The 24,380-nt window shown below is 41.6% G+C and overlaps 1 protein-coding gene across 5 annotated transcripts in view; it reads right to left on the bottom strand.

The window, feature by feature from the left end:
• Positions 1-4,339: 4,339 nt before the first annotated feature.
• myo7ba (myosin VIIBa) overlaps positions 4,340-24,380 on the bottom strand; it is a 148,379-nt gene continuing 128,338 nt past the window's right edge. For 2 of the 5 annotated variants that reach the window (XM_045687975.1, XM_045687976.1), the window contains exons 38-49: positions 24,117-24,271; positions 23,577-23,730; positions 21,143-21,298; positions 17,100-17,205; positions 16,494-16,607; positions 16,198-16,285; positions 15,900-16,006; positions 14,242-14,427; positions 13,672-13,788; positions 13,245-13,328; positions 12,022-12,141; positions 4,340-5,271 (exon numbers count right to left, since the gene is read on the bottom strand). In XM_045687975.1, coding sequence (XP_045543931.1) covers positions 5,176-5,271; positions 12,022-12,141; positions 13,245-13,328; positions 13,672-13,788; positions 14,242-14,427; positions 15,900-16,006; positions 16,198-16,285; positions 16,494-16,607; positions 17,100-17,205; positions 21,143-21,298; positions 23,577-23,730; positions 24,117-24,271 — 1,483 coding nt within the window. In that variant the 3' untranslated portion in view covers positions 4,340-5,175. Of the gene's footprint in view, positions 5,272-12,021; positions 12,142-13,244; positions 13,329-13,671; positions 13,789-14,241; positions 14,428-15,899; positions 16,007-16,197; positions 16,286-16,493; positions 16,608-17,099; positions 17,206-17,244; positions 17,309-17,340; positions 17,405-21,142; positions 21,299-22,446; positions 22,682-23,576; positions 23,731-24,116; positions 24,272-24,380 lie in introns of those variants that run through there. The other 3 variants (XM_045687978.1, XM_045687977.1, XM_045687979.1) reach the window with 3 other exon arrangements.

Raw genomic sequence — 24,380 nt, 5'->3', positions numbered from 1 at the left:
GTTGGGGATGTAGTTATAGTATAGTTATAGTATAGTTGGGGATGAGTTGTAGTATAGTTATAGTATAGTTGGGGATGTAGTTGTAGTATAGTTATGGTATAGTTGGGGATGTAGTTGTAGTATAGTTGGGGATGTGTTATAGTATAGTTATAGTATAGTTGGGGATGTAGTTATAGTATAGTTATAGTATAGTTGGGGATGTAGTTATAGTATAGTTATAGTATAGTTGGGGATGTAGTTATAGTATAGTTGGGGATGTAGTTATAGTATAGTTATAGTATAGTTGGGGATGTAGTTATAGTATGTTATAGTATAGTTTGGGATGTAGTTGTAGTACAGTTATAGTATAGTTTGGGATGTAGTTGTAGTATAGTTATAGTATAGTTGGGGATGTAGTTGTAGTATAGTTATAGTATAGTTGGGGATGTGGTTATAGTATAGTTGGGGATGTAGTTATAGTATAGTTTAGTATAGTTGGGGATGTAGTTATAGTATAGTTATAGTATAGTTGGGGATGTAGTTGTAGTATAGTTATAGTATAGTTGGGGATGTAGTTATAGTATAGTTATAGTATAGTTGGGGATGTAGTTATAGTATAGTTGGGGATGTAGTTATAGTATAGTTATAGTATAGTTGGGGATGTAGTTATAGTATAGTTATAGTATAGTTGGGGATGTAGTTATAGTATAGTTATGGTATAGTTGGGGATGTGTTATAGTATAGTTATAGTATAGTTGGGGATGTAGTTATAGTATAGATATAGTATAGTTGGGGATGTAGTTATAGTATAGTTATGGTATAGTTGGGGATGTAGTTGTAGTATAGTTATGGTATAGTTGTGGATGTAGTTGTAGTATAGTTGATGGTTGTGTATAGTTGGGGATGTGGTTGTAGTATAGTTATAGTATAGTTGGGGATGTGTTATAGTATAGTTATAGTATAGTTGGGGATGTAGTTATAGTATAGTTGGGGATGTAGTTATAGTATAGTTATAGTATAGTTGGGGATGTAGTTATAGTATAGTTGTAGTATAGTTGGGGATGTAGTTGTAGTATAGTTGGGGATGTAGTTGTAGTATAGTTGTAGTATAGTTGGGGATGTAGTTATAGTATAGTTATAGTATAGTTGGGGATGTAGTTATAGTATAGTTGGGGATGTAGTTATAGTATAGTTGGGGATGTAGTTATAGTATAGTTATAGTATAGTTGGGGATGTAGTTATAGTATAGTTATAGTATAGTTGGGGATGTAGTTATAGTATAGTTATAGTATAGTTGGGGATGTAGTTATAGTATAGTTATAGTATAGTTGGGGATGTAGTTATAGTATAGTTATTGTATAGTTGGGGATGTAGTTATAGTATAGTTGGGGATGTAGTTATAGTATAGTTATAGTATAGTTGGGGATGTAGTTATAGTATAGTCGGGGATGTATTTATAGTATAGTTATAGTATAGTTGGGGATGTAGTTATAGTATAGTTATAGTATAGTTGGGGATGTAGTTATAGTATAGTTATAGTATAGTTGGGGATGTAGTTATAGTATAGTTATGGTATAGTTGGGGTTGTAGTTATAGTATAGTTATAGTATAGTTGGGGATGTAGTTATAGTATAGTTATAGTATAGTTGGGGATGTAGTTGTAGTATAGTTATAGTATAGTTGGGGATGTAGTTATAGTATAGTTGGGGATGTAGTTATAGTATAGTTATAGTATAGTTGGGGATGTAGTTATAGTATAGTTATAGTATAGTTGGGGATGTGGTTATAGTATAGTTATAGTATAGTTGGGGATGTAGTTATAGTATAGTTATAGTATAGTTGGGGATGTAGTTATAGTATAGTTATAGTATAGTTGGGGATGTAGTTATAGTATAGTTATAGTATAGTTGGGGATGTAGTTGTAGTATAGTTATAGTATAGTTGGGGATGTAGTTGTAGTATAGTTATAGTATAGTTGGGGATGTAGTTATAGTATAGTTGGGGATGTAGTTATAGTATAGTTATAGTATAGTTGGGGATGTAGTTATAGTATAGTTATAGTATAGTTGGGGATGTAGTTATAGTATAGTTATAGTATAGTTGGGGATGTAGTTATAGTATAGTTGGGGATGTAGTTATAGTATAGTTATAGTATAGTTGGGGATGTAGTTATAGTATAGTTATAGTATAGTTGGGGATGTAGTTGTAGTATAGTTATAGTATAGTTGGGGATGTAGTTGTAGTATAGTTATAGTATAGTTGGGGATGTAGTTGTAGTATAGTTATAGTATAGTTGGGGATGTAGTTATAGTATAGTTATAGTATAGTTGGGGATGTAGTTATAGTATAGTTATAGTATAGTTGGGGATGTAGTTATAGTATAGTTATAGTATAGTTGGGGATGTAGTTATAGTATAGTTGGGGATGTAGTTATAGTATAGTTATAGTATAGTTGGGGATGTAGTTATAGTATAGTTATAGTATAGTTGGGGATGTAGTTGTAGTATAGTTATAGTATAGTTGGGGATGTAGTTATAGTATAGTTGGGGATGAAGTTATAGTATAGTTATAGTATAGTTGGGGATGTAGTTATAGTATAGTTATAGTATAGTTGGGGATGTAGTTATAGTATAGTTATAGTATAGTTGGGGATGTAGTTATAGTATAGTTATAGTATAGTTGGGGATGTAGTTATAGTATAGTTATAGTATAGTTGGGGATGTAGTTATAGTATAGTTATGGTATAGTTGGGGATGTAGTTGTAGTATAGTTATAGTATAGTTGGGGATGTAGTTATAGTATAGTTATAGTATAGTTGGGGATGTAGTTATAGTATAGTTATAGTATAGTTGGGGATGTAGTTATAGTATAGTTATAGTATAGTTGGGGATGTAGTTATAGTATAGTTATGGTATAGTTGGGGATGTAGTTGTAGTATAGTTGGGGATGTAGTTATAGTATAGTTATAGTATAGTTGGGGATGTAGTTATAGTATAGTTGGGGATGTAGTTATAGTATAGTTATAGTATAGTTGGGGATGTAGTTATAGTATAGTTGGGGATGTAGTTATAGTATAGTTATAGTATAGTTGGGGATGTAGTTATAGTATAGTTGGGGATGTAGTTATAGTATAGTTATAGTATAGTTGGGGATGTAGTTATAGTATAGTTGAGTTATAGTATAGTTGGGGATGTAGTTATAGTATAGTTATAGTATAGTTGGGGATGTAGTTATAGTATAGTTATGGTATAGTTGGGGATGTAGTTATAGTATAGTTGGGGATGTAGTTATAGTATAGTTGGGGATGTAGTTATAGTATAGTTATAGTATAGTTGGGGATGTAGTTATAGTATAGTTATAGTATAGTTGGGGATGTAGTTATAGTATAGTTATAGTATAGTTGGGGATGTAGTTATAGTATAGTTATAGTATAGTTGGGGATGTAGTTATAGTATAGTTATGGTATAGTTGAGTTGTAGTATAGTTATAGTATAGTTGGGGATGTAGTTATAGTATAGTTATAGTATAGTTGGGGATGTAGTTATAGTATAGTTATAGTATAGTTGGGGATGTAGTTATAGTATAGTTATAGTATAGTTGGGGATGTAGTTATAGTATAGTTATAGTATAGTTGGGGATGTAGTTATAGTATAGTTATAGTATAGTTTGGGATGTAGTTGTAGTATAGTTATAGTATAGTTGGGGATGTAGTTGTAGTATAGTTATAGTATAGTTGGGGATGTAGTTGTAGTATAGTTATAGTATAGTTGGCGGTGTAGTTATAGTATAGTTGGGGATGTAGTTATAGTATAGTTATAGTATAGTTGGGGATGTAGTTATAGTATAGTTATAATATAGTTGGGGATGTAGTTATAGTATAGTTATAGTATAGGTTGGGATTTAGTTATAGTATAGTTATAGTATAGTTGGGGATGTGGTTATGGTATAGTTATAGTGTAGTTGGGAATGTAGTTAGAGTATAGTTATAGTGTAGTTGGGGATGTAGTTAAAGTATAGTTATAGTATAGTTGGGGGTGTAGTTATAGTATAGTTATAGTATAGTTTGGGGTGTAGTTATAGTATAGTTATAGTATAGTTGGGGATGTAGTTGTAGTATAGTTATAGTATAGTTGGGGATGTAGTTATAGTATAGTTATAGTATAGTTGGGGATGCTGTAGAGTTAATGAATACAGAAAACCTCCTCAAACCCTCAGAAAAAAACACCACAAACAGAATCCACACCAGCAACAGGTGTAATAGGATCAGACACAGGAAAAATATTTTGTGTCAATTTTAACAAGTAACGTCATCATTATGCAAAACAAAATCATCTGTTTTCAACAAAAGAAGCAGTCCATCAAAACTTTTTGTGGATGCACAAAGGCAAACAACACCTGTTTATTCATCAGAGACAGTAGATACATGACGGCAGAATTGTAAACATTTCATGATCAATAATTTCAGGTTTTATTTCAGTCATTTTTGTCAGTTATAAATAAGTTATGCCTTCCTTTATCTGTGGCAGGGCACATAAAACATTTGTGGAAAGTTTTGTGTCATCATATTTCAAGTTAGATATGCTGTTGTCTATTGTCCTGTATGTAGTTAACTTTTACAATGCACAAATTACATGTATAATTTAGAATGAAAAAAGTATCTTGTGTGTGTGTGTTGCATATGTTTGAGTGTGTATTAGAATATCAGTTGTAAATTCAAGGCACAGTTTGCATCATGTTTCTACCATCCCAGCAGCTCAAGGTCCTCACATGATCCTGTTACCATGGTTCCCACTATATGACCAAGCTGCAAAGTCAAAATTGGCTATATCATAAAAAAATGTATGACATTTTCACGATATGGGTCTTAATTTAAAGGGATAGTTTGGGATTTTGGCAATGCCCTTTATCTACTTCATCGGAGTCAGATGAACTGGTGGATACCATTTTTATGTCTCTGTGTCCAGTATTATTAAGGAAGTTAGAGGTATTTTCAAGAGCCGATGCTAACTAATTAGCGTCAGTGCAATGACTGGAGTCTATGGGTATCTGCTAGCATGCTATCCCTTTAAGGTTCAGGTCAGGCATGAGGTTAAGTAGTGTGGGTTAACGGTAGGGTGTTAGGGTTAGGTTTAAAAAGCAGGGTTTCCGACTTTGCAACTTGTCCAGATAGTGTCGACCTGGTTTACATGTCACATGTTATTCGTTGTATCTCTGGTTTCTGGTCCTAACTGCTTTCCTCTCGTTCAGGTACATGTTGACATAAGAGGTCAGAAGATCATCCATTTTATAACCCTGATGGACAAAGACACAAAAAGCACAATATGAAAACATTATAATCAGAATAAATGTATCTTATTAAGGCCAGGCACTACACCCAAATAGGGATATTTTTTATTTTTTTACAATTAACTTTTTTTTACCAGTTGAATGTAGATACAAATATGATTTATTTTTTGTATTACACATTTTGTAAAATATTATATTGAAATATGCAAATGAGGTGATATCTCATTAAATATGCTCATATGTGACCCGTTTCAAGAAGCTAGGTGTATGTGGCATGTCACTACTTAACAGGAGAGGCATTTTAACGTAAACATGTATTTTTTTTTAATCAAAATACGTTGTTTTTTTTTTGACAGAAATGCCTTCTTCTTGAACATGTAAACTTTCACGTGCCTTAATAACAAACTTGTATGCCATCTGTAAATACGAATAAAATTGTTAAATTACGAGCCTAGTCGGTTTAGCCACGGAAAAATACAGGAACCTTCCTACTAGCTATGATTGGCTGAGATAATGGGTGGGCTGGACATGCCGAGAGATGAGTTTGGATTGGTCTGCCATGTTGCTCGCTTCTGTCTATAACATGAGCTGCTCAGTATGTGTAGGTAATCCGTTCTACTGTGTTTTCATTTTTTTGATATCATGAAGAACTGAAAAAGTGTTGGAGTGCTGCCCTGAAGTTAATAACGCTGTCGACAAAGATCAGTGGGAAAAAGTTGTGCCGGACTACTTTCTGGAGGACGATCGTGCCATGATAACTCTCTCTGACTCTGAAAATGAATCAGACTATGAGGAAATCCTTTGATTTAGGTAGAAAACATTTTCATTGAACCAGACATTGTGATGGGGGAAGAAACAGCGATCAACGGTGTTGTTGTCACGGAAGAAGTTGACAGAGTTTTGAAATCAGTGGAATGCCCGGTGGAAGCAGAGATGATTGCCAAATGCGGAGCGAGCCGAAAAGAAAACACAGGAGACTGTTGTATAAAAAAATCTGTCTCCTGATTACATCTTCAAACTAAAGGGCAACGATAGCATTCATTACAGAGGGTGAAGCATTCATCCATTGTATACGGATAAGTCTAGCTACATTTCCCGATATTATACGTTTCTAATTTTGTCAGAAAGTCGTGTATGATCTGTGTAGTAATATTATTTGTATCTAAGAAAGCATTTTGTATTGTATTGCTAGTTATAGCCTAATTGTAGCTAGCTAGCTAACATTTAACCTAGTTGGTTAGCTTTAGCTACCTGCAGATTCATGCATGGTGCATAGTATTATGAGTTGGGATTATGATTCATTGTTTAGCTAGCTAGCTTCATGTCTAAACAAAAGACTCCACTATGCAATTTATCCATTTCACTGTTCCGTTTACACCTTCGCTATCCTGTGCATGTGACAAATAAACATAGATTTGATATAGTGTGTGTTTAACAGAGATGGTAATGTGAAGAACAACATGATCTGCACCGAAGTCAGATTAGGATATACAGTGCAATCGGAAGGTATTCAGACCCCTTGACTTTTTCCACATTTTGTTACAATACAGCCTTATTCTAAAATGGATTGAATAAAATGTTTTCCTCATCAATTTATACACAATACCCCATAAAGACAAAGCGAAAACAGGTTTTTACCTTATTTACATAACTATTCAGGCCCTTTACTATGAGACATGAAAACGATCTCAGGTGCATCCTGTTTCCATTGATCATCCTTGAGATATTTCTACAACTTGATTGGAGTCCACCTGTGGTAAATTCAATTGATTGGACATGATTTGGAAAGGCACACACCTGTCTACATAATGTCCCACAGTTGACAGTGCATGTCAGAACAAAAACCAAGCCATGAGGTGGAAGGAATTGTCCATAGAGCCCCAAGACAGGATTGTGATGAGGCACAGATCTGGGGAAGGGTAGCAAAAATTGTCTGCAGCATTGAAGGTCCCCAAGAACACACCATCATTCTTAAATGGGAGACTTTTGGAACCACCAAGACTCTTCCTAGAGCTGGCCGCACAGCCAAACTGAGCAATCGGGGGAGAAGGTCCTTGGTCAGGGAGGTAACTAAGAATCCCAACGGTCACTCTGACAGAGCTCCAGAGATCCTTTGTGGAGATGGGAGAACCTTCCAGAAGGACAACCATCTCTGCTTCACTCCACCAATCAGGACTTTATGGTAGAGTGGCCAGAGTGAACCACTCCTCACTAAAAGGCACATGACAGCCTGCTTGAAGTTTGCCAAAAGGCACCTAAAGGACTCTTAGACCATGCGAAACAAGATTCTCTGGTCTGATGAAACTAAGATTGAACTCTTTGCCCTGAATGCCAAGTGTCACGTCTGGAGGAAACCTGGCACCATCCCTACGGTGAAGCATGGTGGTAGCAGCCTCATGCTTTGGGAATGTTTTTCAGCGACAGGGACTGGGAGACTAGTCAGGATCGAAGGAAAGATGAACGGAGCAAAGTACAGAGAGATCCTTGATGAAAACCTGCTCCAGAGCGCTCAGGACCTCAGCCTGGGGTGAAGGTTCACCTTCCAACAGGGCAAGAACCCTAAGCACACAGCCAAGACAATGCAGGAGTGGCTTCAGGACAAGTCTCTGAATGTCCTTGAGTGGCCCAGCCAGAGCCCGGACTTGAACACAATCGAACATCTCTGAAGAGACATGAAAATAGCTGTGCAGCAACGCTCCCCATCCAACCTGACAGAGCTTGAGAGGATCTGCAGAGAAGAATGGGAGAAACTACCCAAATACAGGTTTGCTAAGCTTGTTGCGTCATATCCAAGAAGAATTTGAGGCTGTAATCATTGCCAAAGGTGCTTCAACAAAGTACTGAGTAAAGGGTCTGAATATTTATGTAAATGTCATATTTCAGTTTTTTTTAAATAAATTTGCACCAAAAAAATGATTTTGCATTGTCATTATGGCGCATTGTGTGTACAGTATATTGATGAGGATTAAAAATATATATATATTTAGAATACACACACACACACACACACACACACACACGTCCGTTTAAAACATATACATGTTATCTCCTGTTAGGGCCTATACATTTTTTATACTACTATAATGTCCTTTTTTTTTTACTGTATCTCAAATAGAGTCCTTCTTATTCTAGGAGTTATCATTTCCATACTATAAAGTATATTTCATTCATTGTTTATTTACAATTGCTTATTTGTTGTGCCAGCGGTTTAAACCAGTTTCTAGTTAACTGTTTATGTGCTGTTATTGACAGATTTCTGAAGAGGTACTTATTAGAGTGGAGGACCAGTGCATGAAGGTGTTCTCCCCAGGAGTATGGGGGGTTCATGGGGTTCATGGGGTTCTCCCCAGGAGTATGGGGGGTTCATGGGGTTCTCCCCAGGAGTATGGGGGGGTTCATGGGGTTCTCCCCAGGAGTATGGGGGGGTTCATGGGGTTCTCCCCAGGAGTATGGGGGGGGTTCATGGGGTTCTCCCCAGGAGTATGGGGGGGTTCATGGGGTTCTCCCCAGGAGTATGGGGGGGTTCATGGGGTTCTCCCCAGGAGTATGGGGGGTTCATGGGGTTCTCCCCAGGAGTATGGGGGGGGTTCATGGGGTTCTCCCCAGGAGTATGGGGGGGTTCATGGGGTTCTCCCCAGGAGTATGGGGGGTTCATGGGGTTCTCCCCAGGAGTATGGCGGGGTTCATGGGGTTCTCCCCAGGAGTATGGCGGGGTTCATGGGGTTCTCCCCAGGAGTATGGGGGGTTCATGGGGTTCTCCCCAGGAGTATGGGGGGTTCATGGGGTTCTCCCCAGGAGTATGGGGGGTTCATGGGGTTCTCCCCAGGAGTATGGGGGGTTCATGGGGTTCTCCCCAGGAGTATGGGGGGGTTCATGGGGTTCTCCCCAGGAGTATGGGGGGTTCATGGGGTTCTCCCCAGGAGTATGGGGGGTTCATGGGGTTCGTGGGGTTCTCCCCCAGGAGTATGGGGGGGTTCATGGGGTTCTCCCCCGGAGTATGGGGGGTTCATGGGGTTCTCCCCCGGAGTATGGGGGGTTCATGGGGTTCTCCCCCGGAGTATGGGGGGTTCATGGGGTTCTCCCCCGGAGTATGGGGGGTTCATGGGGTTCTCCCCCAGAGTATGGGGGGTCATGGGGTTCTTCCCCGGAGTATGGGGGGTTCATGGGGTTCTCCCCGGAGTATGGGGGGTTCATGGGGTTCTCCCCCGGAGTATGGGGGGGTTCATGGGGTTCTCCCCCGGAGTATGGGGGGTTCATGGGGTTCTCCCCGGAGTATGGGGGGTTCATGGGGTTCTCCCCCGGAGTATGGGGGGGTTCATGGGGTTCTCCCCGGAGTATGGGGGGGTTCATGGGGTTCTCCCCAGGAGTATGGGGGGGTTCATGGGGTTCATGGGGTTCTCCCCAGGAGTATGGGGGTTCATGAGGTTCTCCCCAGGAGTATGCGTTCTGGATTTAGAGAAATCGAATGTTCGAGCGTCTCCTCTAATACTTTGTATACTTCGATCTATAAAACGATTGAGGACCGGGCCGGAATATAATGTGAGTATGGTTAGCTTTGCTCTCCCTACAGTTAGGCCACCAGCTTGATGTGACGTCACAGTTCTATTTTGATAGGAATTGTAAAAAAATCTTCACTGAATTTTCCAAGAGTATTCCCTCCAGAGTATAGAGTTTGTTGTCTTGGATGTTTTTCTAGACATCCTCACAGTCGTCTTTGTTTATTACTATTTGCAGCTTGTCTTCTCAATTAGTTACCGCTATAATATTCTTATATTTTGTGTCGTCTTGGATAATTCTGTATAAGTAAAGTAACTTGTACTGTGAATAATTGTAAAACTGAGAGTTCTGGAGGTTGTACTTTTTTAGATTCTCAAACGTATCGGCAGGTAACCTAGTGGTTAGAGCGTTGGGGCGGCAGGTAACCTAGTGGTTAGAGCGTTGGGACGGCAGGTAGCCTGGTGGTTAGAGCGTTGGGACGGCAGGTAGCCTGGTGGTTAGAGCGTTGGGGCGGCAGGTAGCCTGGTGGTTAGAGCGTTGGGACGGCAGGTAGCCTGGTGGTTAGAGCGTTGGGACGGCAGGTAGCCTGGTGGTTAGAGCGTTGGGGCGGCAGGTAGCCTGGTGGTTAGAGCGTTGGGGCGGCAGGTAGCCTGGTGGTTAGAGCGTTGGGGCGGCAGGTAGCCTGGTGGTTAGAGCGTTGGGGCAGCAGGTAGCCTGGTGGTTAGAGCGTTAGAGGCAGCAGGTAGCCTGGTGGTTAGAGCGTTAGAGGCAGGTAGCCTGGTGGTTAGAGCGTTAGAGGCAGGTAGCCTGGTGGTTAGAGCGTTGGGGCGGCAGGTAGCCTATTGGTTAGAGCGTTGGGGCGGCAGGTTACCTAGTGGTTAGAGCGTTGGGGCGGCAGGTAGCCTGGTGGTTAGAGCGTTGGGGCGGCAGGTAGCCTGGTGGTTAGAGCGTTGGGGCGGCAGGTAGCCTGGTGGTTAGAGCGTTGGGGCGGCAGGTAGCCTGGTGGTTAGAGCGTTGGGGCGGCAGGTAGCCTGGTGGTTAGAGCGTTGGGGCGGCAGGTAACCTAGTGGTTAGAGCGTTGGGGCGGCAGGTAGCCTGGTGGTTAGAGCGTTGGGGCGGCAGGTAGCCTGGTGGTTAGAGCGTTGGGGCGGCAGGTAGCCTGGTGGTTAGAGCGTTGGGGCGGCAGGTAGCCTGGTGGTTAGAGCGTTGGGGCGGCAGGTAGCCTGGTGGTTAGAGCGTTGGGGCGGCAGGTAGCCTGGTGGTTAGAGCGTTGGGGCGGCAGGTAGCCTGGTGGTTAGAGCGTTGGGGCGGCAGGTAGCCTGGTGGTTAGAGCGTTGGGGCGGCAGGTAGCGTTGGGCCGTCATTGGAAATAAGAATTTGTTCTTAACTGACTTGCCTAGTTAAATAAATATACATTTAATTTTTTAACATTTTTAAATCTATCCCCTTGTCTGTGAACATCTGAAACCTGCTCAGTTCTTTTTCATTCCATAATTTAAATGTATCATCAATCATACTTGGCTTAAAGTCGCCGTCCATTACAATTTTCTCGCTGGTAGATCAAGTCTGTTTGGATATCTTTTATTTTGGTGATCTTTGTCCAGACCTTTGTGGTGATATTTATGCAGGAAATGTTCTATCTTCCAAGTACTTGTTATTGATTGTCTTCATTAGTAATGGTTGTTCTGATTGGTTATTCTTATCGGAGTTTGTCCCACTGTTTAAAAGTGTTTGAAGTAATATTTATTGGTAGATTCTGGAACAGGAATACACATCTTGGGAGGACATCCATTTTAATAGTTTCAATTATTCCTGTTAAATTATGTGTAATTTAATGCAGTGAGCTTTGTAATTATGGATGTACAGTATGTCGCTTTTAAATGTGGTAAAAATGCAGGACATTTTGATGATGTTAGTCTGATAAACTAAAGCAAATATACATTTTAATCAAGATTTAGACATTTCTATGTTTACTTTTAGAAAATACTAAAATTAATGAACAAAAATACCAAAAAATCTCAAAATGAATAGGTAGATGCAAAAATGTAATTTCAGCCTTGAAGGTTGAATATTTCTAACATGAGCTAATAAAAAATTACAGAAAGCTTAATCGCTGCCACAGGGGGAAAAAGTCTGGCCAGTTTTTTTCCCCTGTTGCAGCATTAGGTTTCCGTAACGAATAGGAGAAAGAGGTAGACAAAATAACTAGTTACAAGTCAACAGTAAAACAAAAACAAAAACGGTAATAAATGTCTTTACCAGTGATGTTTCACAGAGGATCTTGTTTCCCTTGACCAGGTTGCCCACGGTGATGTGGAAGTAGGTGGATCCACTGCACCAGTTAGCGATACGGTTGAACGGGTGAGTCGCGAGGACATCCTACGGGACAGATAGACAGATGGGTTAGACAGACATCTCTTTACTGTTCATGCTCTCCGTTCAATATTAATGTTAGTGGACGGCCATGTAAAACATAGCTTAATGAGAGGGCCATGAACATTTACCTACTAATGGCTTATACTGTTAGAAAACGCTGATTTTTCCCCCTTTTTTTGTTGTAGTATTTATTATTTATCTATGATTTGTATGCACTTTTCATACTAGAATGCACTGCTATAGTAAATAGTTTGAAAAATAGTACATTCTGGATTTCATTTTCAGAATGTATATGCTATGAACAACCTATTTATGATAAAAGTGGGAATAGGACTTGACATTGTTTGGTTTCAACATCTACTCAAAATCAACTTTACAACTTGACATGCTATTAGATTGCAGATGCCTTATTATTGTAATAATGTTTTATATAATTAATTAGTGGTCAGGGAAGATCCAACTCATTTCCTGGTGGACTGGTCTCAATTCATTGTTGTCCATCTCCTTGTGAATTTACCACAGACTTACAGTCGCTAGCGAATCTACTAACTCGTTACAATCTCAGATTTCATCTAGTATAAAATGTGTCCCTTTGTGATGAACACAAAGTGGTTTTGTTGCACATCTTCAAATTGTTTTATTTATTTTTTATTATAAAATGAAATATAAATCTGTGCGTTTGTCATAGAATACATTCCTATAGCCGTAGTGGACTCTCAACGTTGCAGCTGTGTGCCTGAGATGTACCCTTACAACACTAATTGATGGTCAGTCCAATCAGCGAATGAGCATTAAGGCGGGACTCTCGAGCCGCCAATGGCTGTGGATATGTAACCCGATGCCCCAGAATCAAATCGAGGCTAACTGAATTAAAGCGGGGAAGCGGGACTATCAGACAGAACTGCCGTGAAGCAATTTGGCCTAACAGAAGTTGATTTATAAGCAAATTTCCTTGGTATGCCTTGATAAAACAATTACATTATAACGAAAGCCCCAGAAATAGAGTAATTAACATTAAAGAGGAGTCCTTTATAATCCATTCTCTCAAGAAGAAAACAAGGAGTCTCTGATGGTGAATGAAGAGTGTGTGTGTGTGTGTGTTTTACCTTGGTTTTCGGGTGGATGATTGAGACCCCCTGTTTGCTGATGGCAATTCTGACGATATCTGGGAAGTTAGGGTCTGATGTTTGCTGGAAAAAGAAAAACATCTCTATAGGTGATGGAAAGCAGAGTAGTGGCTGTTCTTTCATCACTTAGAGACTAATTGTGTGTACCAAATGGCACCCTATTTCCTATATAGTGCACTACTTTTGACCCAAATGGCACCCTATTCCCTATATAGTGGACTGCTATTGACCAGGGCTCATAGGGTGCCATTTGGGACACAGCCTTACAAGAACTTTAAAATGGGTCCATGAAACGAGCTGTGTTCTTCGAACCTACTGCAGTACACCGGCTGGAAAGACCCATTTCTCCTGAGGGAACTTCATTTGTGATAAAAAATCAAATCAGTGTCGAAGTGCTGTCCCGTACCTTCACTTCAAAGAAAGCACAGCCGAAGGTGGGCCAGCGACAGACCACCTTGAGAAACGCTAATATGGCTTCTTCAGAAGTCATACTAGCCTGCTTGTTGTAGGCTGCAACGATGTTCTGGTAAGCAAAGACATTAAAATGGTCAACAACAACAACAAAAAATCCCTTTCTAAAACATTTTACATAGTTGATCCTCTGACCTCACCGATTTAATGAATTGAGTTAAGGGTCATTTGAGTTCAGGGATCATGTAGAGGGTAACTTGGAGCTGCAGTCACAGACAAAAGGGACACTACCGACTGTCTTTGTATACAGGCCACATGACGTCATTGAAGGAACACTATGTGCACTCATACACTCCTCCCAGGCATTGAGATTGGTGTAAACCATATTTCTTATACCGGCCCAGGAAAGTGAACAAGTGCACACTTTTGGAGGAAGGGAGGAGTAAATGTATTAAGGAGAGACTCTCTTACTTCGATGTGTGACAACTGTAAAAAATAATAATAAAAAAAAACGGCTTTATAAAGAAACGATTGATTGATCGATCAATTGATTGATTGATTTTACCTTCTGCCAGTCCGTAGCAGACATGGCCTTCAGCATGTCGTTGGGCACCAGATCTTTCAGCATCTTGGGGATCATAACGAACTGGGACTTGTCGTTGTTGAACTTTACCCTGAAGAGCAGAGCCCCTATGTTCACCATGTCCTCCTTGGTACATCGATGGTACCCTCTCAGGTACTTAGGTAGCTCCTAGTGGGGAGAGAGAAAGGCTGTCTGTTAGTATAATGTACTGTTAGCAGTGTTAGGGTCTATTCAGAAAGTAAACCAAATTCCAATTCCAATTTTTCCTAATTGAAAACGCATTTAGGTAGAATTGGAAGCTGAATGTCAGTGTACTTCCTGAATTGACTGTTAAAAAAAAAAATGAAACACAGAGGACATTAACCCATTCACTAACAACACAGAGGACATTAATACATTTACTAACAACACAGAGGACATTAATACATTCACTAACAACACAGAGGACATTAACACATTCACTAACAACACAGAGGACATTAACACATTCACTAACAACACAGAGGACATTAACACATTCACTAACAACACAGAGGACATTAACACATTCACTAACAACACAGAGGACATTAACACATTCACTAACAACACAGAGGACATTAACACATTCACTAACAACACAGAGGACATTAACACATTCACTAACAACACAGAGGACATTAATACATTCACTAACAACACAGAGGACATTAATACATTCACTAACAACACAGAGGGCATTAATACATTCACTAACAACACAGAGGGCATTAATACATACACTAACAACACAGAGGACATTAATACATTCACTAACAACACAGAGGACATTAATACATTCACTAACAACACAGAGGACATTAATACATTCACTAACAACACAGAGGGCATTAATACATACACTAACAACACAGAGGGCATTAATACATACACTAACAACACAGAGGGCATTAATACATACACTAACAACACAGAGGGCATTAATACATACACTAACAACCGACCGCTGTCCCAACTGCACTGGATAGATAAGTACATCCACCTATATAATTTATTTAGCGTTTAGTAGACCTATAGCACAAGGAACTTATACATGTTTGAACACATTCTTCTTGGCCAATGGTAATGGCAAGGAGAAGTCATCCATTTTCAAAATGAATAGTTTTGTTAGACAGTTGTATTATTTTGACCTCCCCCACAGTTCATTGGAAGAGGAAGTGTAAACTCCCGTGTGGCTCAGTTGGTAGAGCATGGTGTTTGCAAAGCCAGGGTTGTGGGTTCGATTCCCACGGGGGACCAGTACGGGGGAAAAAAATTATGAAATGTATGCATTCACTACTGTAAGTCGCTCTGGAAAAGAGCATCTGCTAAATGACTAAAATGTAAATGTAGCCAATTAGCTAAAAAAGGTATATTGGAAGCAGAGAGAAAATGTTTTGCCATGGCTAGTCCTTTATTCCCCTGCTCAAACATTATTTAAAAAAATTTATTGACATTTTTTTTTCTTAAATTCTCAGCGATATTCATAAAAAATATTATGTTTTGACATAAAAAAAATATATACACATTTCCCTTCAAAATAAAATAACCGGCCCCTGGTTGAAAGTAGTCTTTCACTACACAGGGAAGGTGTTGTTTGGGACTCAGGCATTGTAACGTACCTGAGGGTAGTGAAAGATGAGGTCAGCCTCCAGGTCTCTGCCAGGATTGACGTTAAACCACAGCTTCCTCATGAAGAACACTTGGTAGGACATGTTCATGGGTCCTCCTACACACAGACAGACAGACAGACAGACAGACAGACAGACAGACAGACAGACAGACAGACAGACAGACAGACAGACAGACAGACAGACAGACAGACAGGCAGACAGGCAGACACACCATTGTTAAGGGTTCAAAACTGGGTCGTGGGTAATATCAATGGCATTTCTAAGTCATGATGTGATCTTATCTTACCCTCTTTGACACTCTTGGCTTTCTTGGACCAATCAGTGATCTGTCTCAGGCTGTCAAAGAAGTAGTCTGAATCATTCAGACTGAGAACCTGGACGACATACGGACAAAAAGGACGTCACGCAAACTAGAGACTTAAATCTACTTGTTGTATATCTGAGATTCAGGAATCTAGCCTGGTCTCAGATCTGTTCGTGCTGTCTTGCCAAAGACCATATGAGTCCAGGGGAACCAGGCTACTATGAATCACTGAGGTTATAATGACATTTATTGATGATATTGTTATATCGATGACAAACCTTGTCAGGTGTTTTGACGAAGATGCTGAAGCCGTCAGATGAGACCAGCTGGAGCTTGGTGGAGATGGTCTGACAGAGGTCCCTGATCCTAGTACTGGTGTTGACCTCAAAGATCTACAGAGGGAAGAGGACAGGGAGTAGGGATGAGAGAGATATTAGTGGAGGTGAAGGGATTTTTTTATTTATTTATTTTATCTTTATTTAACTAGGCAAGTCAGTTAAGAAGAAATTCTTATTTTCAATGACGGCCTAGGAACAGGAACGAACTTGCCTCGACAGAGTTGTACCATGTCAGCTCGGGGATCTGAACTTGCAACCTTTCGGTTACTAGTCCAACGCTCTAACCACTAGGCTACCCTGCCGCCCCAGGGTGTGAGGGATGTGAGAGATAATAGTGGAAGTAACCCCAGGGGACATATAGTACAGTTCAGTACAGGTTCTATACAGGTGCAACAAAAGAAACACCATTTGCCTGGACAATTGTTCCGATCCAGCTCAAAGGACCAGTGTTTATGAAAGTGACTGTACCATGTTTTTTTGTACAAATTATGAGAAGTTTAGCTTAGCACTTGTCAGAGTAACCCGTCATGGCGTAGGGCTCTTTACCTCCTCCATGTCGTTGGGGAAGTGGACCTTGTGGAAGATCTGGGTGGAGTTCTGTTGAATGGCATCTATCTCCACCTGGTGAGGAGGCAGCTTCCTGGGCTCTATCCTGATAGATAACACACATTACAGTACAACCACCTTAACCACTAACCCCTGACCTCTAACCCCTGACCTCCACCTGGTGAGGAGGCAGCTTCCTGGGCTCTATCCTGATAGATAACACACATTACAGTACAACCACCTTAACCTCTAACCTCTAACCCCTGACCTCCACATGGTGAGGAGGCAGCTTCCTGGGCTCTATCCTGATAGATAACACACATTACAGTATAACCACCTTAACCTCTAACCCCTGACCTCCACCTGGTGAGAAGGCAGCTTCCTGGGCTCTATCCTGATAGATAACACACATTACAGTATAACCACCCTAACCTCTAACCCCTGACCTCTAACCCCTGACCTCTAACCCCTGACCTGATGCCTGCTAGAACTGAACCAACAACCTTGGTGTTACTAGCACCACACTCTGCATCTGCACTCTCTGTTCAGCAGCGGTCTCTGCTCAGCAGCGGTCTCTGCTCAGCAGCGGTCTCTGCTCAGTTTGGCAGCTGCATGAGTGTGAGAGGGAGATGCCCGTGTGCTTCACGGTTCACCGGATCTTTTTTTCCTGCAGTGTTTTTTTGAAGATCACGACGCAGCGCTGTGGTTCAGCAGCAGATGATGCGCTGTCCGCCACTGACTTGTCATTCCCACTCGTCATCACTCACCGCTGTCATTAAACGGACTCATGCTAGCCATTAAGTTCTGTCTGAACTCAATTGTCATGAAACGCATAAACAGCGATGAGTTTCTCTCTTTCATACAAACTTATAACGAGGAGCGACCACAATGTGTTTTATGCTTAGTAATGAGTCTCTCATAACGAACAGATTAATATAACGACACATCCTGACCAAAACATCCACAGCATGACGGTAAACCCAGGGAGTTCTATCAGAACAGGACAGCATGACGGTAAACCCAGGGAGTTCTATCAGAACAGCATGACGGTAAACCCAGGGAGTTCTATCAGAACAGGGCAGCGTGATGGTAAACCCAGGGAGTTCTATCAGAACAGGACAGCATGACGGTAAACCCAGGGAGTTCTATCAGAACAGGACAAGATGACGGTAAACCCATGGAGTTCTTTCAGAACAGGGCAGGATGACGGTAAACCCATGGAGTTCTTTCAGAACAGGGCAGCGTGACGGTAAACCCAGGGAGTTCTATCAGAACAGGGCAGCGTGACGGTAAACCCAGGGAGTTCTATCAGAACAGGACAGCATGACGGTAAACCCAGGGAGTTCTATCAGAACAGGGCAGCATGACGGTAAACCCAGGGAGTTCTATCAGAACAGGACAGCATGACGGTAAACCCAGGGAGTTCTATCAGAACAGGACAGCATGATGGTAAACCCAGGGAGTTCTATCAGAACAGGACAGCATGATGGTAAACCCAGGGAGTTCTATCAGAACAGGGCAGCATGACGGTAAACCCAGGGAGTTCTATCAGAACAGGACAGCATGACGGTAAACCCAGGGAGTTCTATCAGAACAGGACAGCATGATGGTAAACCCAGGGAGTTCTATCAGAACAGGGCAGCGTGACGGTAAACCCAGAACAGGGCAGAATGCTTCAGGAAACTGTTTCGACTGTGGATAAGTAAGTCAGATAGCAAGGCATTGTTGTCATTTTATAACAGGTGATGATTAGCAGAAATAAGGGAGTAGTATCTCTCATAGTAGTAGATGTGAGTTTCTCTTCCAAACAATCTCCTGGCCTTGTACACAGCTAATAGCTAACATTCACCAAAGCAAGCTATCTACTGATAGTGCAACCCTAGTAACAGTACATATGGAGATGAAAAATTATCAGGCCTACTGTACATTTTACTGTAGAAATGATTGTTCAAAACTAGCCTAGGTTGGAACTGTTGTTGTTAAAATACAATAATTGTTATTCTTAACTGGAATAAACTGATTGAAGCAAGATGCTATTTGAGATAAACCCACTCACACAGTTCTGGGTTGTTCCATCTACACCAGGAAGTGGTCTCCTGCCTGACTGAGAACCCACTCACACAGTTCTGGGTTGTTCCATCTACAACAGGAAGTGGTCTCCTGCCTAACTGAGAACCCACTCACAAGGTTCTGGGTTGTTCCATCTACAACAGGAAGTGGTCTCCTGTCTGACTGAGAAAGCAGTAGATGTTCTGGTCCAGTTTGGCGCCTCATGCCGATACGAGACAGGGTTCTCAACTCTTACATACTTAAAAAAACAAGTACAGAAACAGACTCAATGCTGAGCATTCTTCTGTGTTGCAGTGTCAAAAACGGAGCCCAGAATAGACATGCTTGTTGAAAACTTCAACCAGCCACAGACCTCTCATTAGGACTGTGTGTGTGTGTTTTCTGGTCTACATCTGTGTGATGTAATCAATCAGTTAATTCTCGTTCAGATAAAAAAAACATACGTATTGTATTTTAAAACAGCAACAGCTCCAACCTAGACTTTCTTTCAACAGTAATTTCTACAGTAGGATGTCCAGTAAGATGTCCAGTAAGATGTGCAGTGAGATGTGCAGTAAGATGTTCAGTAGGATGCACAGTAGGATGCACAGTAGGATGCACAGTAAGATGTACAGGAGGCCTGATCATTTCTACAGTAAGATGTACAGTAGGATGTACAGGAGGCCTGATCATTTCTACAGTAAGATGTACAGTAGGATGTACAGGAGGCCTGATCATTTCTACAGTAGGATGTACAGTAGGCCTGATCATTTCTACAGTAAGATGTACAGTAGGCCTGATCATTTCTACAGTAAGATGTACAGTAGGCCTGATCATTTCTACAGTAAGATGTACAGTAGGCCTGATCATTTCTACAGTAAGATGTACAGTAAGATGTACAGTAGGCCTGATCATTTCTACAGTAAGATGTACAGTAAGATGTACAGTAGGCCTGATCATTTCAACAGTAAGATGTACAGTAAGATGTACAGTAGGCCTGATCATTTCTACAGTAAGATGTACAGTAGGCCTGATCATTTCTACAGTAAGATGTACAGTAAGATGTACAGTAGCATGTACAGTAAGATGTACAGTAGGATGTACAGTAGGATGTACAGTAGGATGTACAGTAGGCCTGATTTTCTACAGTAGGATGTACAGTAAGATGTACAGTAGGCCTGATCATTGTTCATCTGTACTGTTTCTTAGGGTTGCATTTTCAAAAAGCCTGTGTGTCTGTTCTGTTATTCATCTGTGTGATGTGATCAATCCGTTTATTCCAGTTCAGAATGAAAATGATTTATTGTATTTTAACAGCAACAGTTCCAACCTAGACACATATGTAATAGTGTTTTTAATGAGGGAAAATAAACATTAATAGATATTTATATTAATATTTATTTTCGTTGTTATTTGTTTTTATCTATATTGCATTTGTTTTAGGCAATAAGGGCATTGAAATGTACGGATATTTACATATAGTTGCATATTTACCTCAGCTTGGGACCCAGGAAAACAACATTTCTAAATTGGGTCCCAGGCTGAAAAAGTTTAAGAACCTCTGGGTTGGGGAGATGCAGTTTAATGGGGTTGAGGAGATGCAGTTTAATGGGGCTGAGGAGATGCAGTTTAATGGGGTTGAGGAGACGCAGTTTAATAGGCCGCCTCTAATGGGGTTGAGGAGACGCAGTTTAATGGGGTTGAAGAGATGCAGTTTAATGGGGTTGAGGAGACGCAGTTTAATGGGGTTGAGGAGACGCAGTTTAATGGGGTTGAGGAGACGCAGTTTAATGGGGTTGAGGAGACGCAGTTTAATGGGGTTGAGGAGACGCAGTTTAATGGGGTTGAGGAGACGCAGTTTAATGGGGTTGAGGAGACGCAGTTTAATGGGGTTGAGGAGATGCAGTTTAATGGGGTTGAGGAGATGCAGTTTAATAGACCAGCATAATAGGTACAGTAAGTAAAGACATTCAGTATTTGATGTGCTCATGTACCTCAGTGATCCCTGTAGGCGCTGTAGACAGTCAGGGGCCAGGGGTTCACGCCGTCGGGACTCCAGGAAGCGCTGGGTGTGTTTGAGCAGCGACTGGCTTGGAGGGAAGAGACCACAACACAGCCACAGCAGCTGCCAGCCCTGCTCCAGACTGAACCTAACAACAACACCATCAATACCATCATTATCATCATTATCATCAGAGACAACAGCACAGCCACAGCAGCTGCCAGCCCTGCTCCAAACTGAACCTAACAACAACACCATCAATACCATCATTATCATCATCAGAGACAAACGCAGCTGCCAGCCCTGCTCCAAACTGAACCTAACAACAACACCATCATTATCATCATTATCATCAGAGACGACAACACAGCCACAGCAGCTGCCAGCCCTGCTCCAAACTGAACCTAACAACAACACCATCATTATCATCATTATCATCAGAGACGACAACACAGCCACAGCAGCTGCCAGCCCTGCTCCAAACTGAACCTAACAACAACACCATCAATACCATCATCATCATCAGAGACAACAGCAGCTGCCAGCCCTGCTCCAAACTGAACCTAACAACAACACCATCATTATCATCATTATCATCATTATCATCATCAGAGACAACAGCACAGCCACAGCAGCTGCCAGCCCTGCTCCAAACTGAACCTAACAACAACACCATCATTATCATCATCAGAGACAACAGCACAGCCACAACAGGTGCCAGCCCTGCTCCAAACTGAACCTGGGCTGAGGATGTTACAACATCATTGTTACAGGATCAGCAACACCACATTAGGAAAAACTATTCTTCCTCTTGTGTTGTATAACCTCCCATCTACGTATAGGAGCAGTGGCGACTCGTCATTCAGGGCAGGTGGGGCCCCACCTGTTTTGAGACCCACATATTTTGCAAAACAAATGTCCTCTCCTCCATTGTCCTCTCCTCCGTTGTCCTCTTCTGTTGTCCTCTCCTCCGTTGTCCTCTGTTGTCCTCTCCTCCGTTGTCATCTGTTGTCCTCTCCTCCGTTGTCTTCTGTTGTTGTCTTCTGTTGTCCTCTCCTCCGTTGTCTTCTGTTGTCCTCTCCTCCGTTGTCCTCTGTTGTCCTCTCCTCCGTTGTCTTCTGTTGTCCTCTCCTCCGTTGTCCTCTTTAGGTCCTCTCCTCTTTAGGTCCTCTCCTCTGTGGTCCTCTCCTCTGTTGTCCTCTCCTCTGTTGTCCTCTCCTCTGTTGTCCTCTCCTCTGTTGTCCTCTCCTCTGTTGTCCTCTCCTCCGTTGTCCTCTCCTCCGTTGTCCTCTTTAGGTCCTCTCCTATGTTGTCCTCTCCTCTGTTGTCCTTTCCCCTGTTGTCCTTTCCCCTTCTCCTTTCCTATTTTCTCCCCTGTTGTCCTTTCCCCTTCTCCTTTCCTATTTTCTCCCCTGTTGTCCTTTCCCCTTCTCCTTTCCTATTTTCTCCTCTGTTGTCCTTTCCGCCGTTGTCCTTTCCGCCGTTGTCCTTTCCGCCGTTGTTCTTTCCGCTGTTGCTCTGTTTGAAATATCTTTCCCAAAGGGTTCATTCTACCATGAATTTAGATTACAGTTAAAAAGCCCCTCATGATTTACACAGATGAAGTCTAGCCCTGGACTGACATTAAGAATCTCCATTGAACATTTCATATTTTTAGTCTTTGCTAATCTATATCCGCGTCTGTGAAACAGGCCCTAACAGCCTACCTGTTGTTGTTGGTCTATGTGTCTGTGAAACAGGCCCTAACAGCCTACCTGTTGTTGTTGGTCTATGTGTCTGTGAAACAGGCCCTAACAGCCTACCTGTTGTTGTTGGTCTATGTGTCTGTGAAACAGGCCCTAACAGCCTACCTGTTGTTGTTGGTCTATGTGTCTGGGAAACAGGCCCTAACAGCCTACCTGTTGTTGTTGGTCTATGTGTCTGTGAAACAGGCCCTAACAGCCTACCTGTTGTTGTTGGTCTATGTGTCTGTGAAACAGGCCCTAACAGCCTACCTGTTGTTGTTGGTCTATGTGTCTGTGAAACAGGCCCTAACAGCCTACCTGTTATTGTTGGTCTATGTGTCTGTGAAACAGGCCCTAACAGCCTACCTGTTGTTGTTGGTCTATGTGTCTGTGAAACAGGCCCTAACAGCCTACCTGTTATTGTTGGTCTATGTGTCTGTGAAACAGGCCCTAACAGCCTACCTGTTGTTGTTGGTCTATGTGTCTGTGAAACAGGCCCTAACAGCCTACCTGTTGTTGTTGGTCTATGTGTCTGTGAAACAGGCCCTAACAGCCTACCTGTTGTTGTTGGTCTATGTGTCTGTGAAACAGGCCCTAACAGCCTACCTGTTGTTGTTGGTCTATGTGTCTGTGAAACAGGCCCTAACAGCCTACCTGTTGTTGTTGGTCTATGTGTCTGGGAAACAGGCCCTAACAGCCTACCTGTTATTGTTGCTGGTCATCTGTTTCATGATCTGACAGTAGATCTCGTCTCTCAGGGCCTCGTCCTTGGTGGCTGGGCCAAAGATCTGGTCTGTCAACTCTACAGGACTCTGTATCTGCTTTGTGGGGTAGTCCCCCATGTACTTCAGGATAGGTACACACAGGTCAAGGACTGGTAGGAACACATCTCTGAAAACTGTATTTAAACAAACTGCATGTCATTTGCCATCCTACCACAAAAGACATTTAACACATTTAGCCACTTACAATAAGTGCAACTGGTTTCTGCATATCATATATAGTTTCATCTTCGGGTCTGCATCACTGTCCATGCACTTTGGTCTGAATAGAAAGCAAGGTAGTGACAGCATTTTCTTTTCTCAATAAGGATATCACTGAAGATCAGAATATGTCACTCTAGATAAGAGTACTTGCTAAATTACTAAAATGCAACGTTGAGGCGATTCCAAAGATGATCTTGAAGATAATGTGGAAGTAATCTGTCAGTGAGAAGGTAGTAAATCAATTATTAAAGGATATCAGTGAAGGCCAGGCAGGCTCGGTGGCTGAGCTCAAAGTTCCCCGCCAGCTTCTTAAGAAGGGGCTGTTTGATTGGCTCCCTGGAGTTGACCCACAGCCTCTCAGGGGCCACGTTCTTAGAGATCACCTGACGGTTCACATCCTTGATGGGCTGCCTGGAGGGACAGACAGAAGTACAGAACTTTTAGGAGCTGTGAAAATCAGGATGTTTTCCCATATATATTACTATATATATAATATATATTACATGTGTTAGTTCTATAC

The sequence above is a fragment of the Salmo salar genome, chromosome ssa10 (genome assembly GCF_905237065.1).
Source record: "Salmo salar chromosome ssa10, Ssal_v3.1, whole genome shotgun sequence".
NCBI lineage: Eukaryota > Metazoa > Chordata > Actinopteri > Salmoniformes > Salmonidae > Salmo > Salmo salar.
Note: the sequence above shows the minus strand (reverse complement) of the source record. Positions and strands in the feature narration are given on the sequence as shown.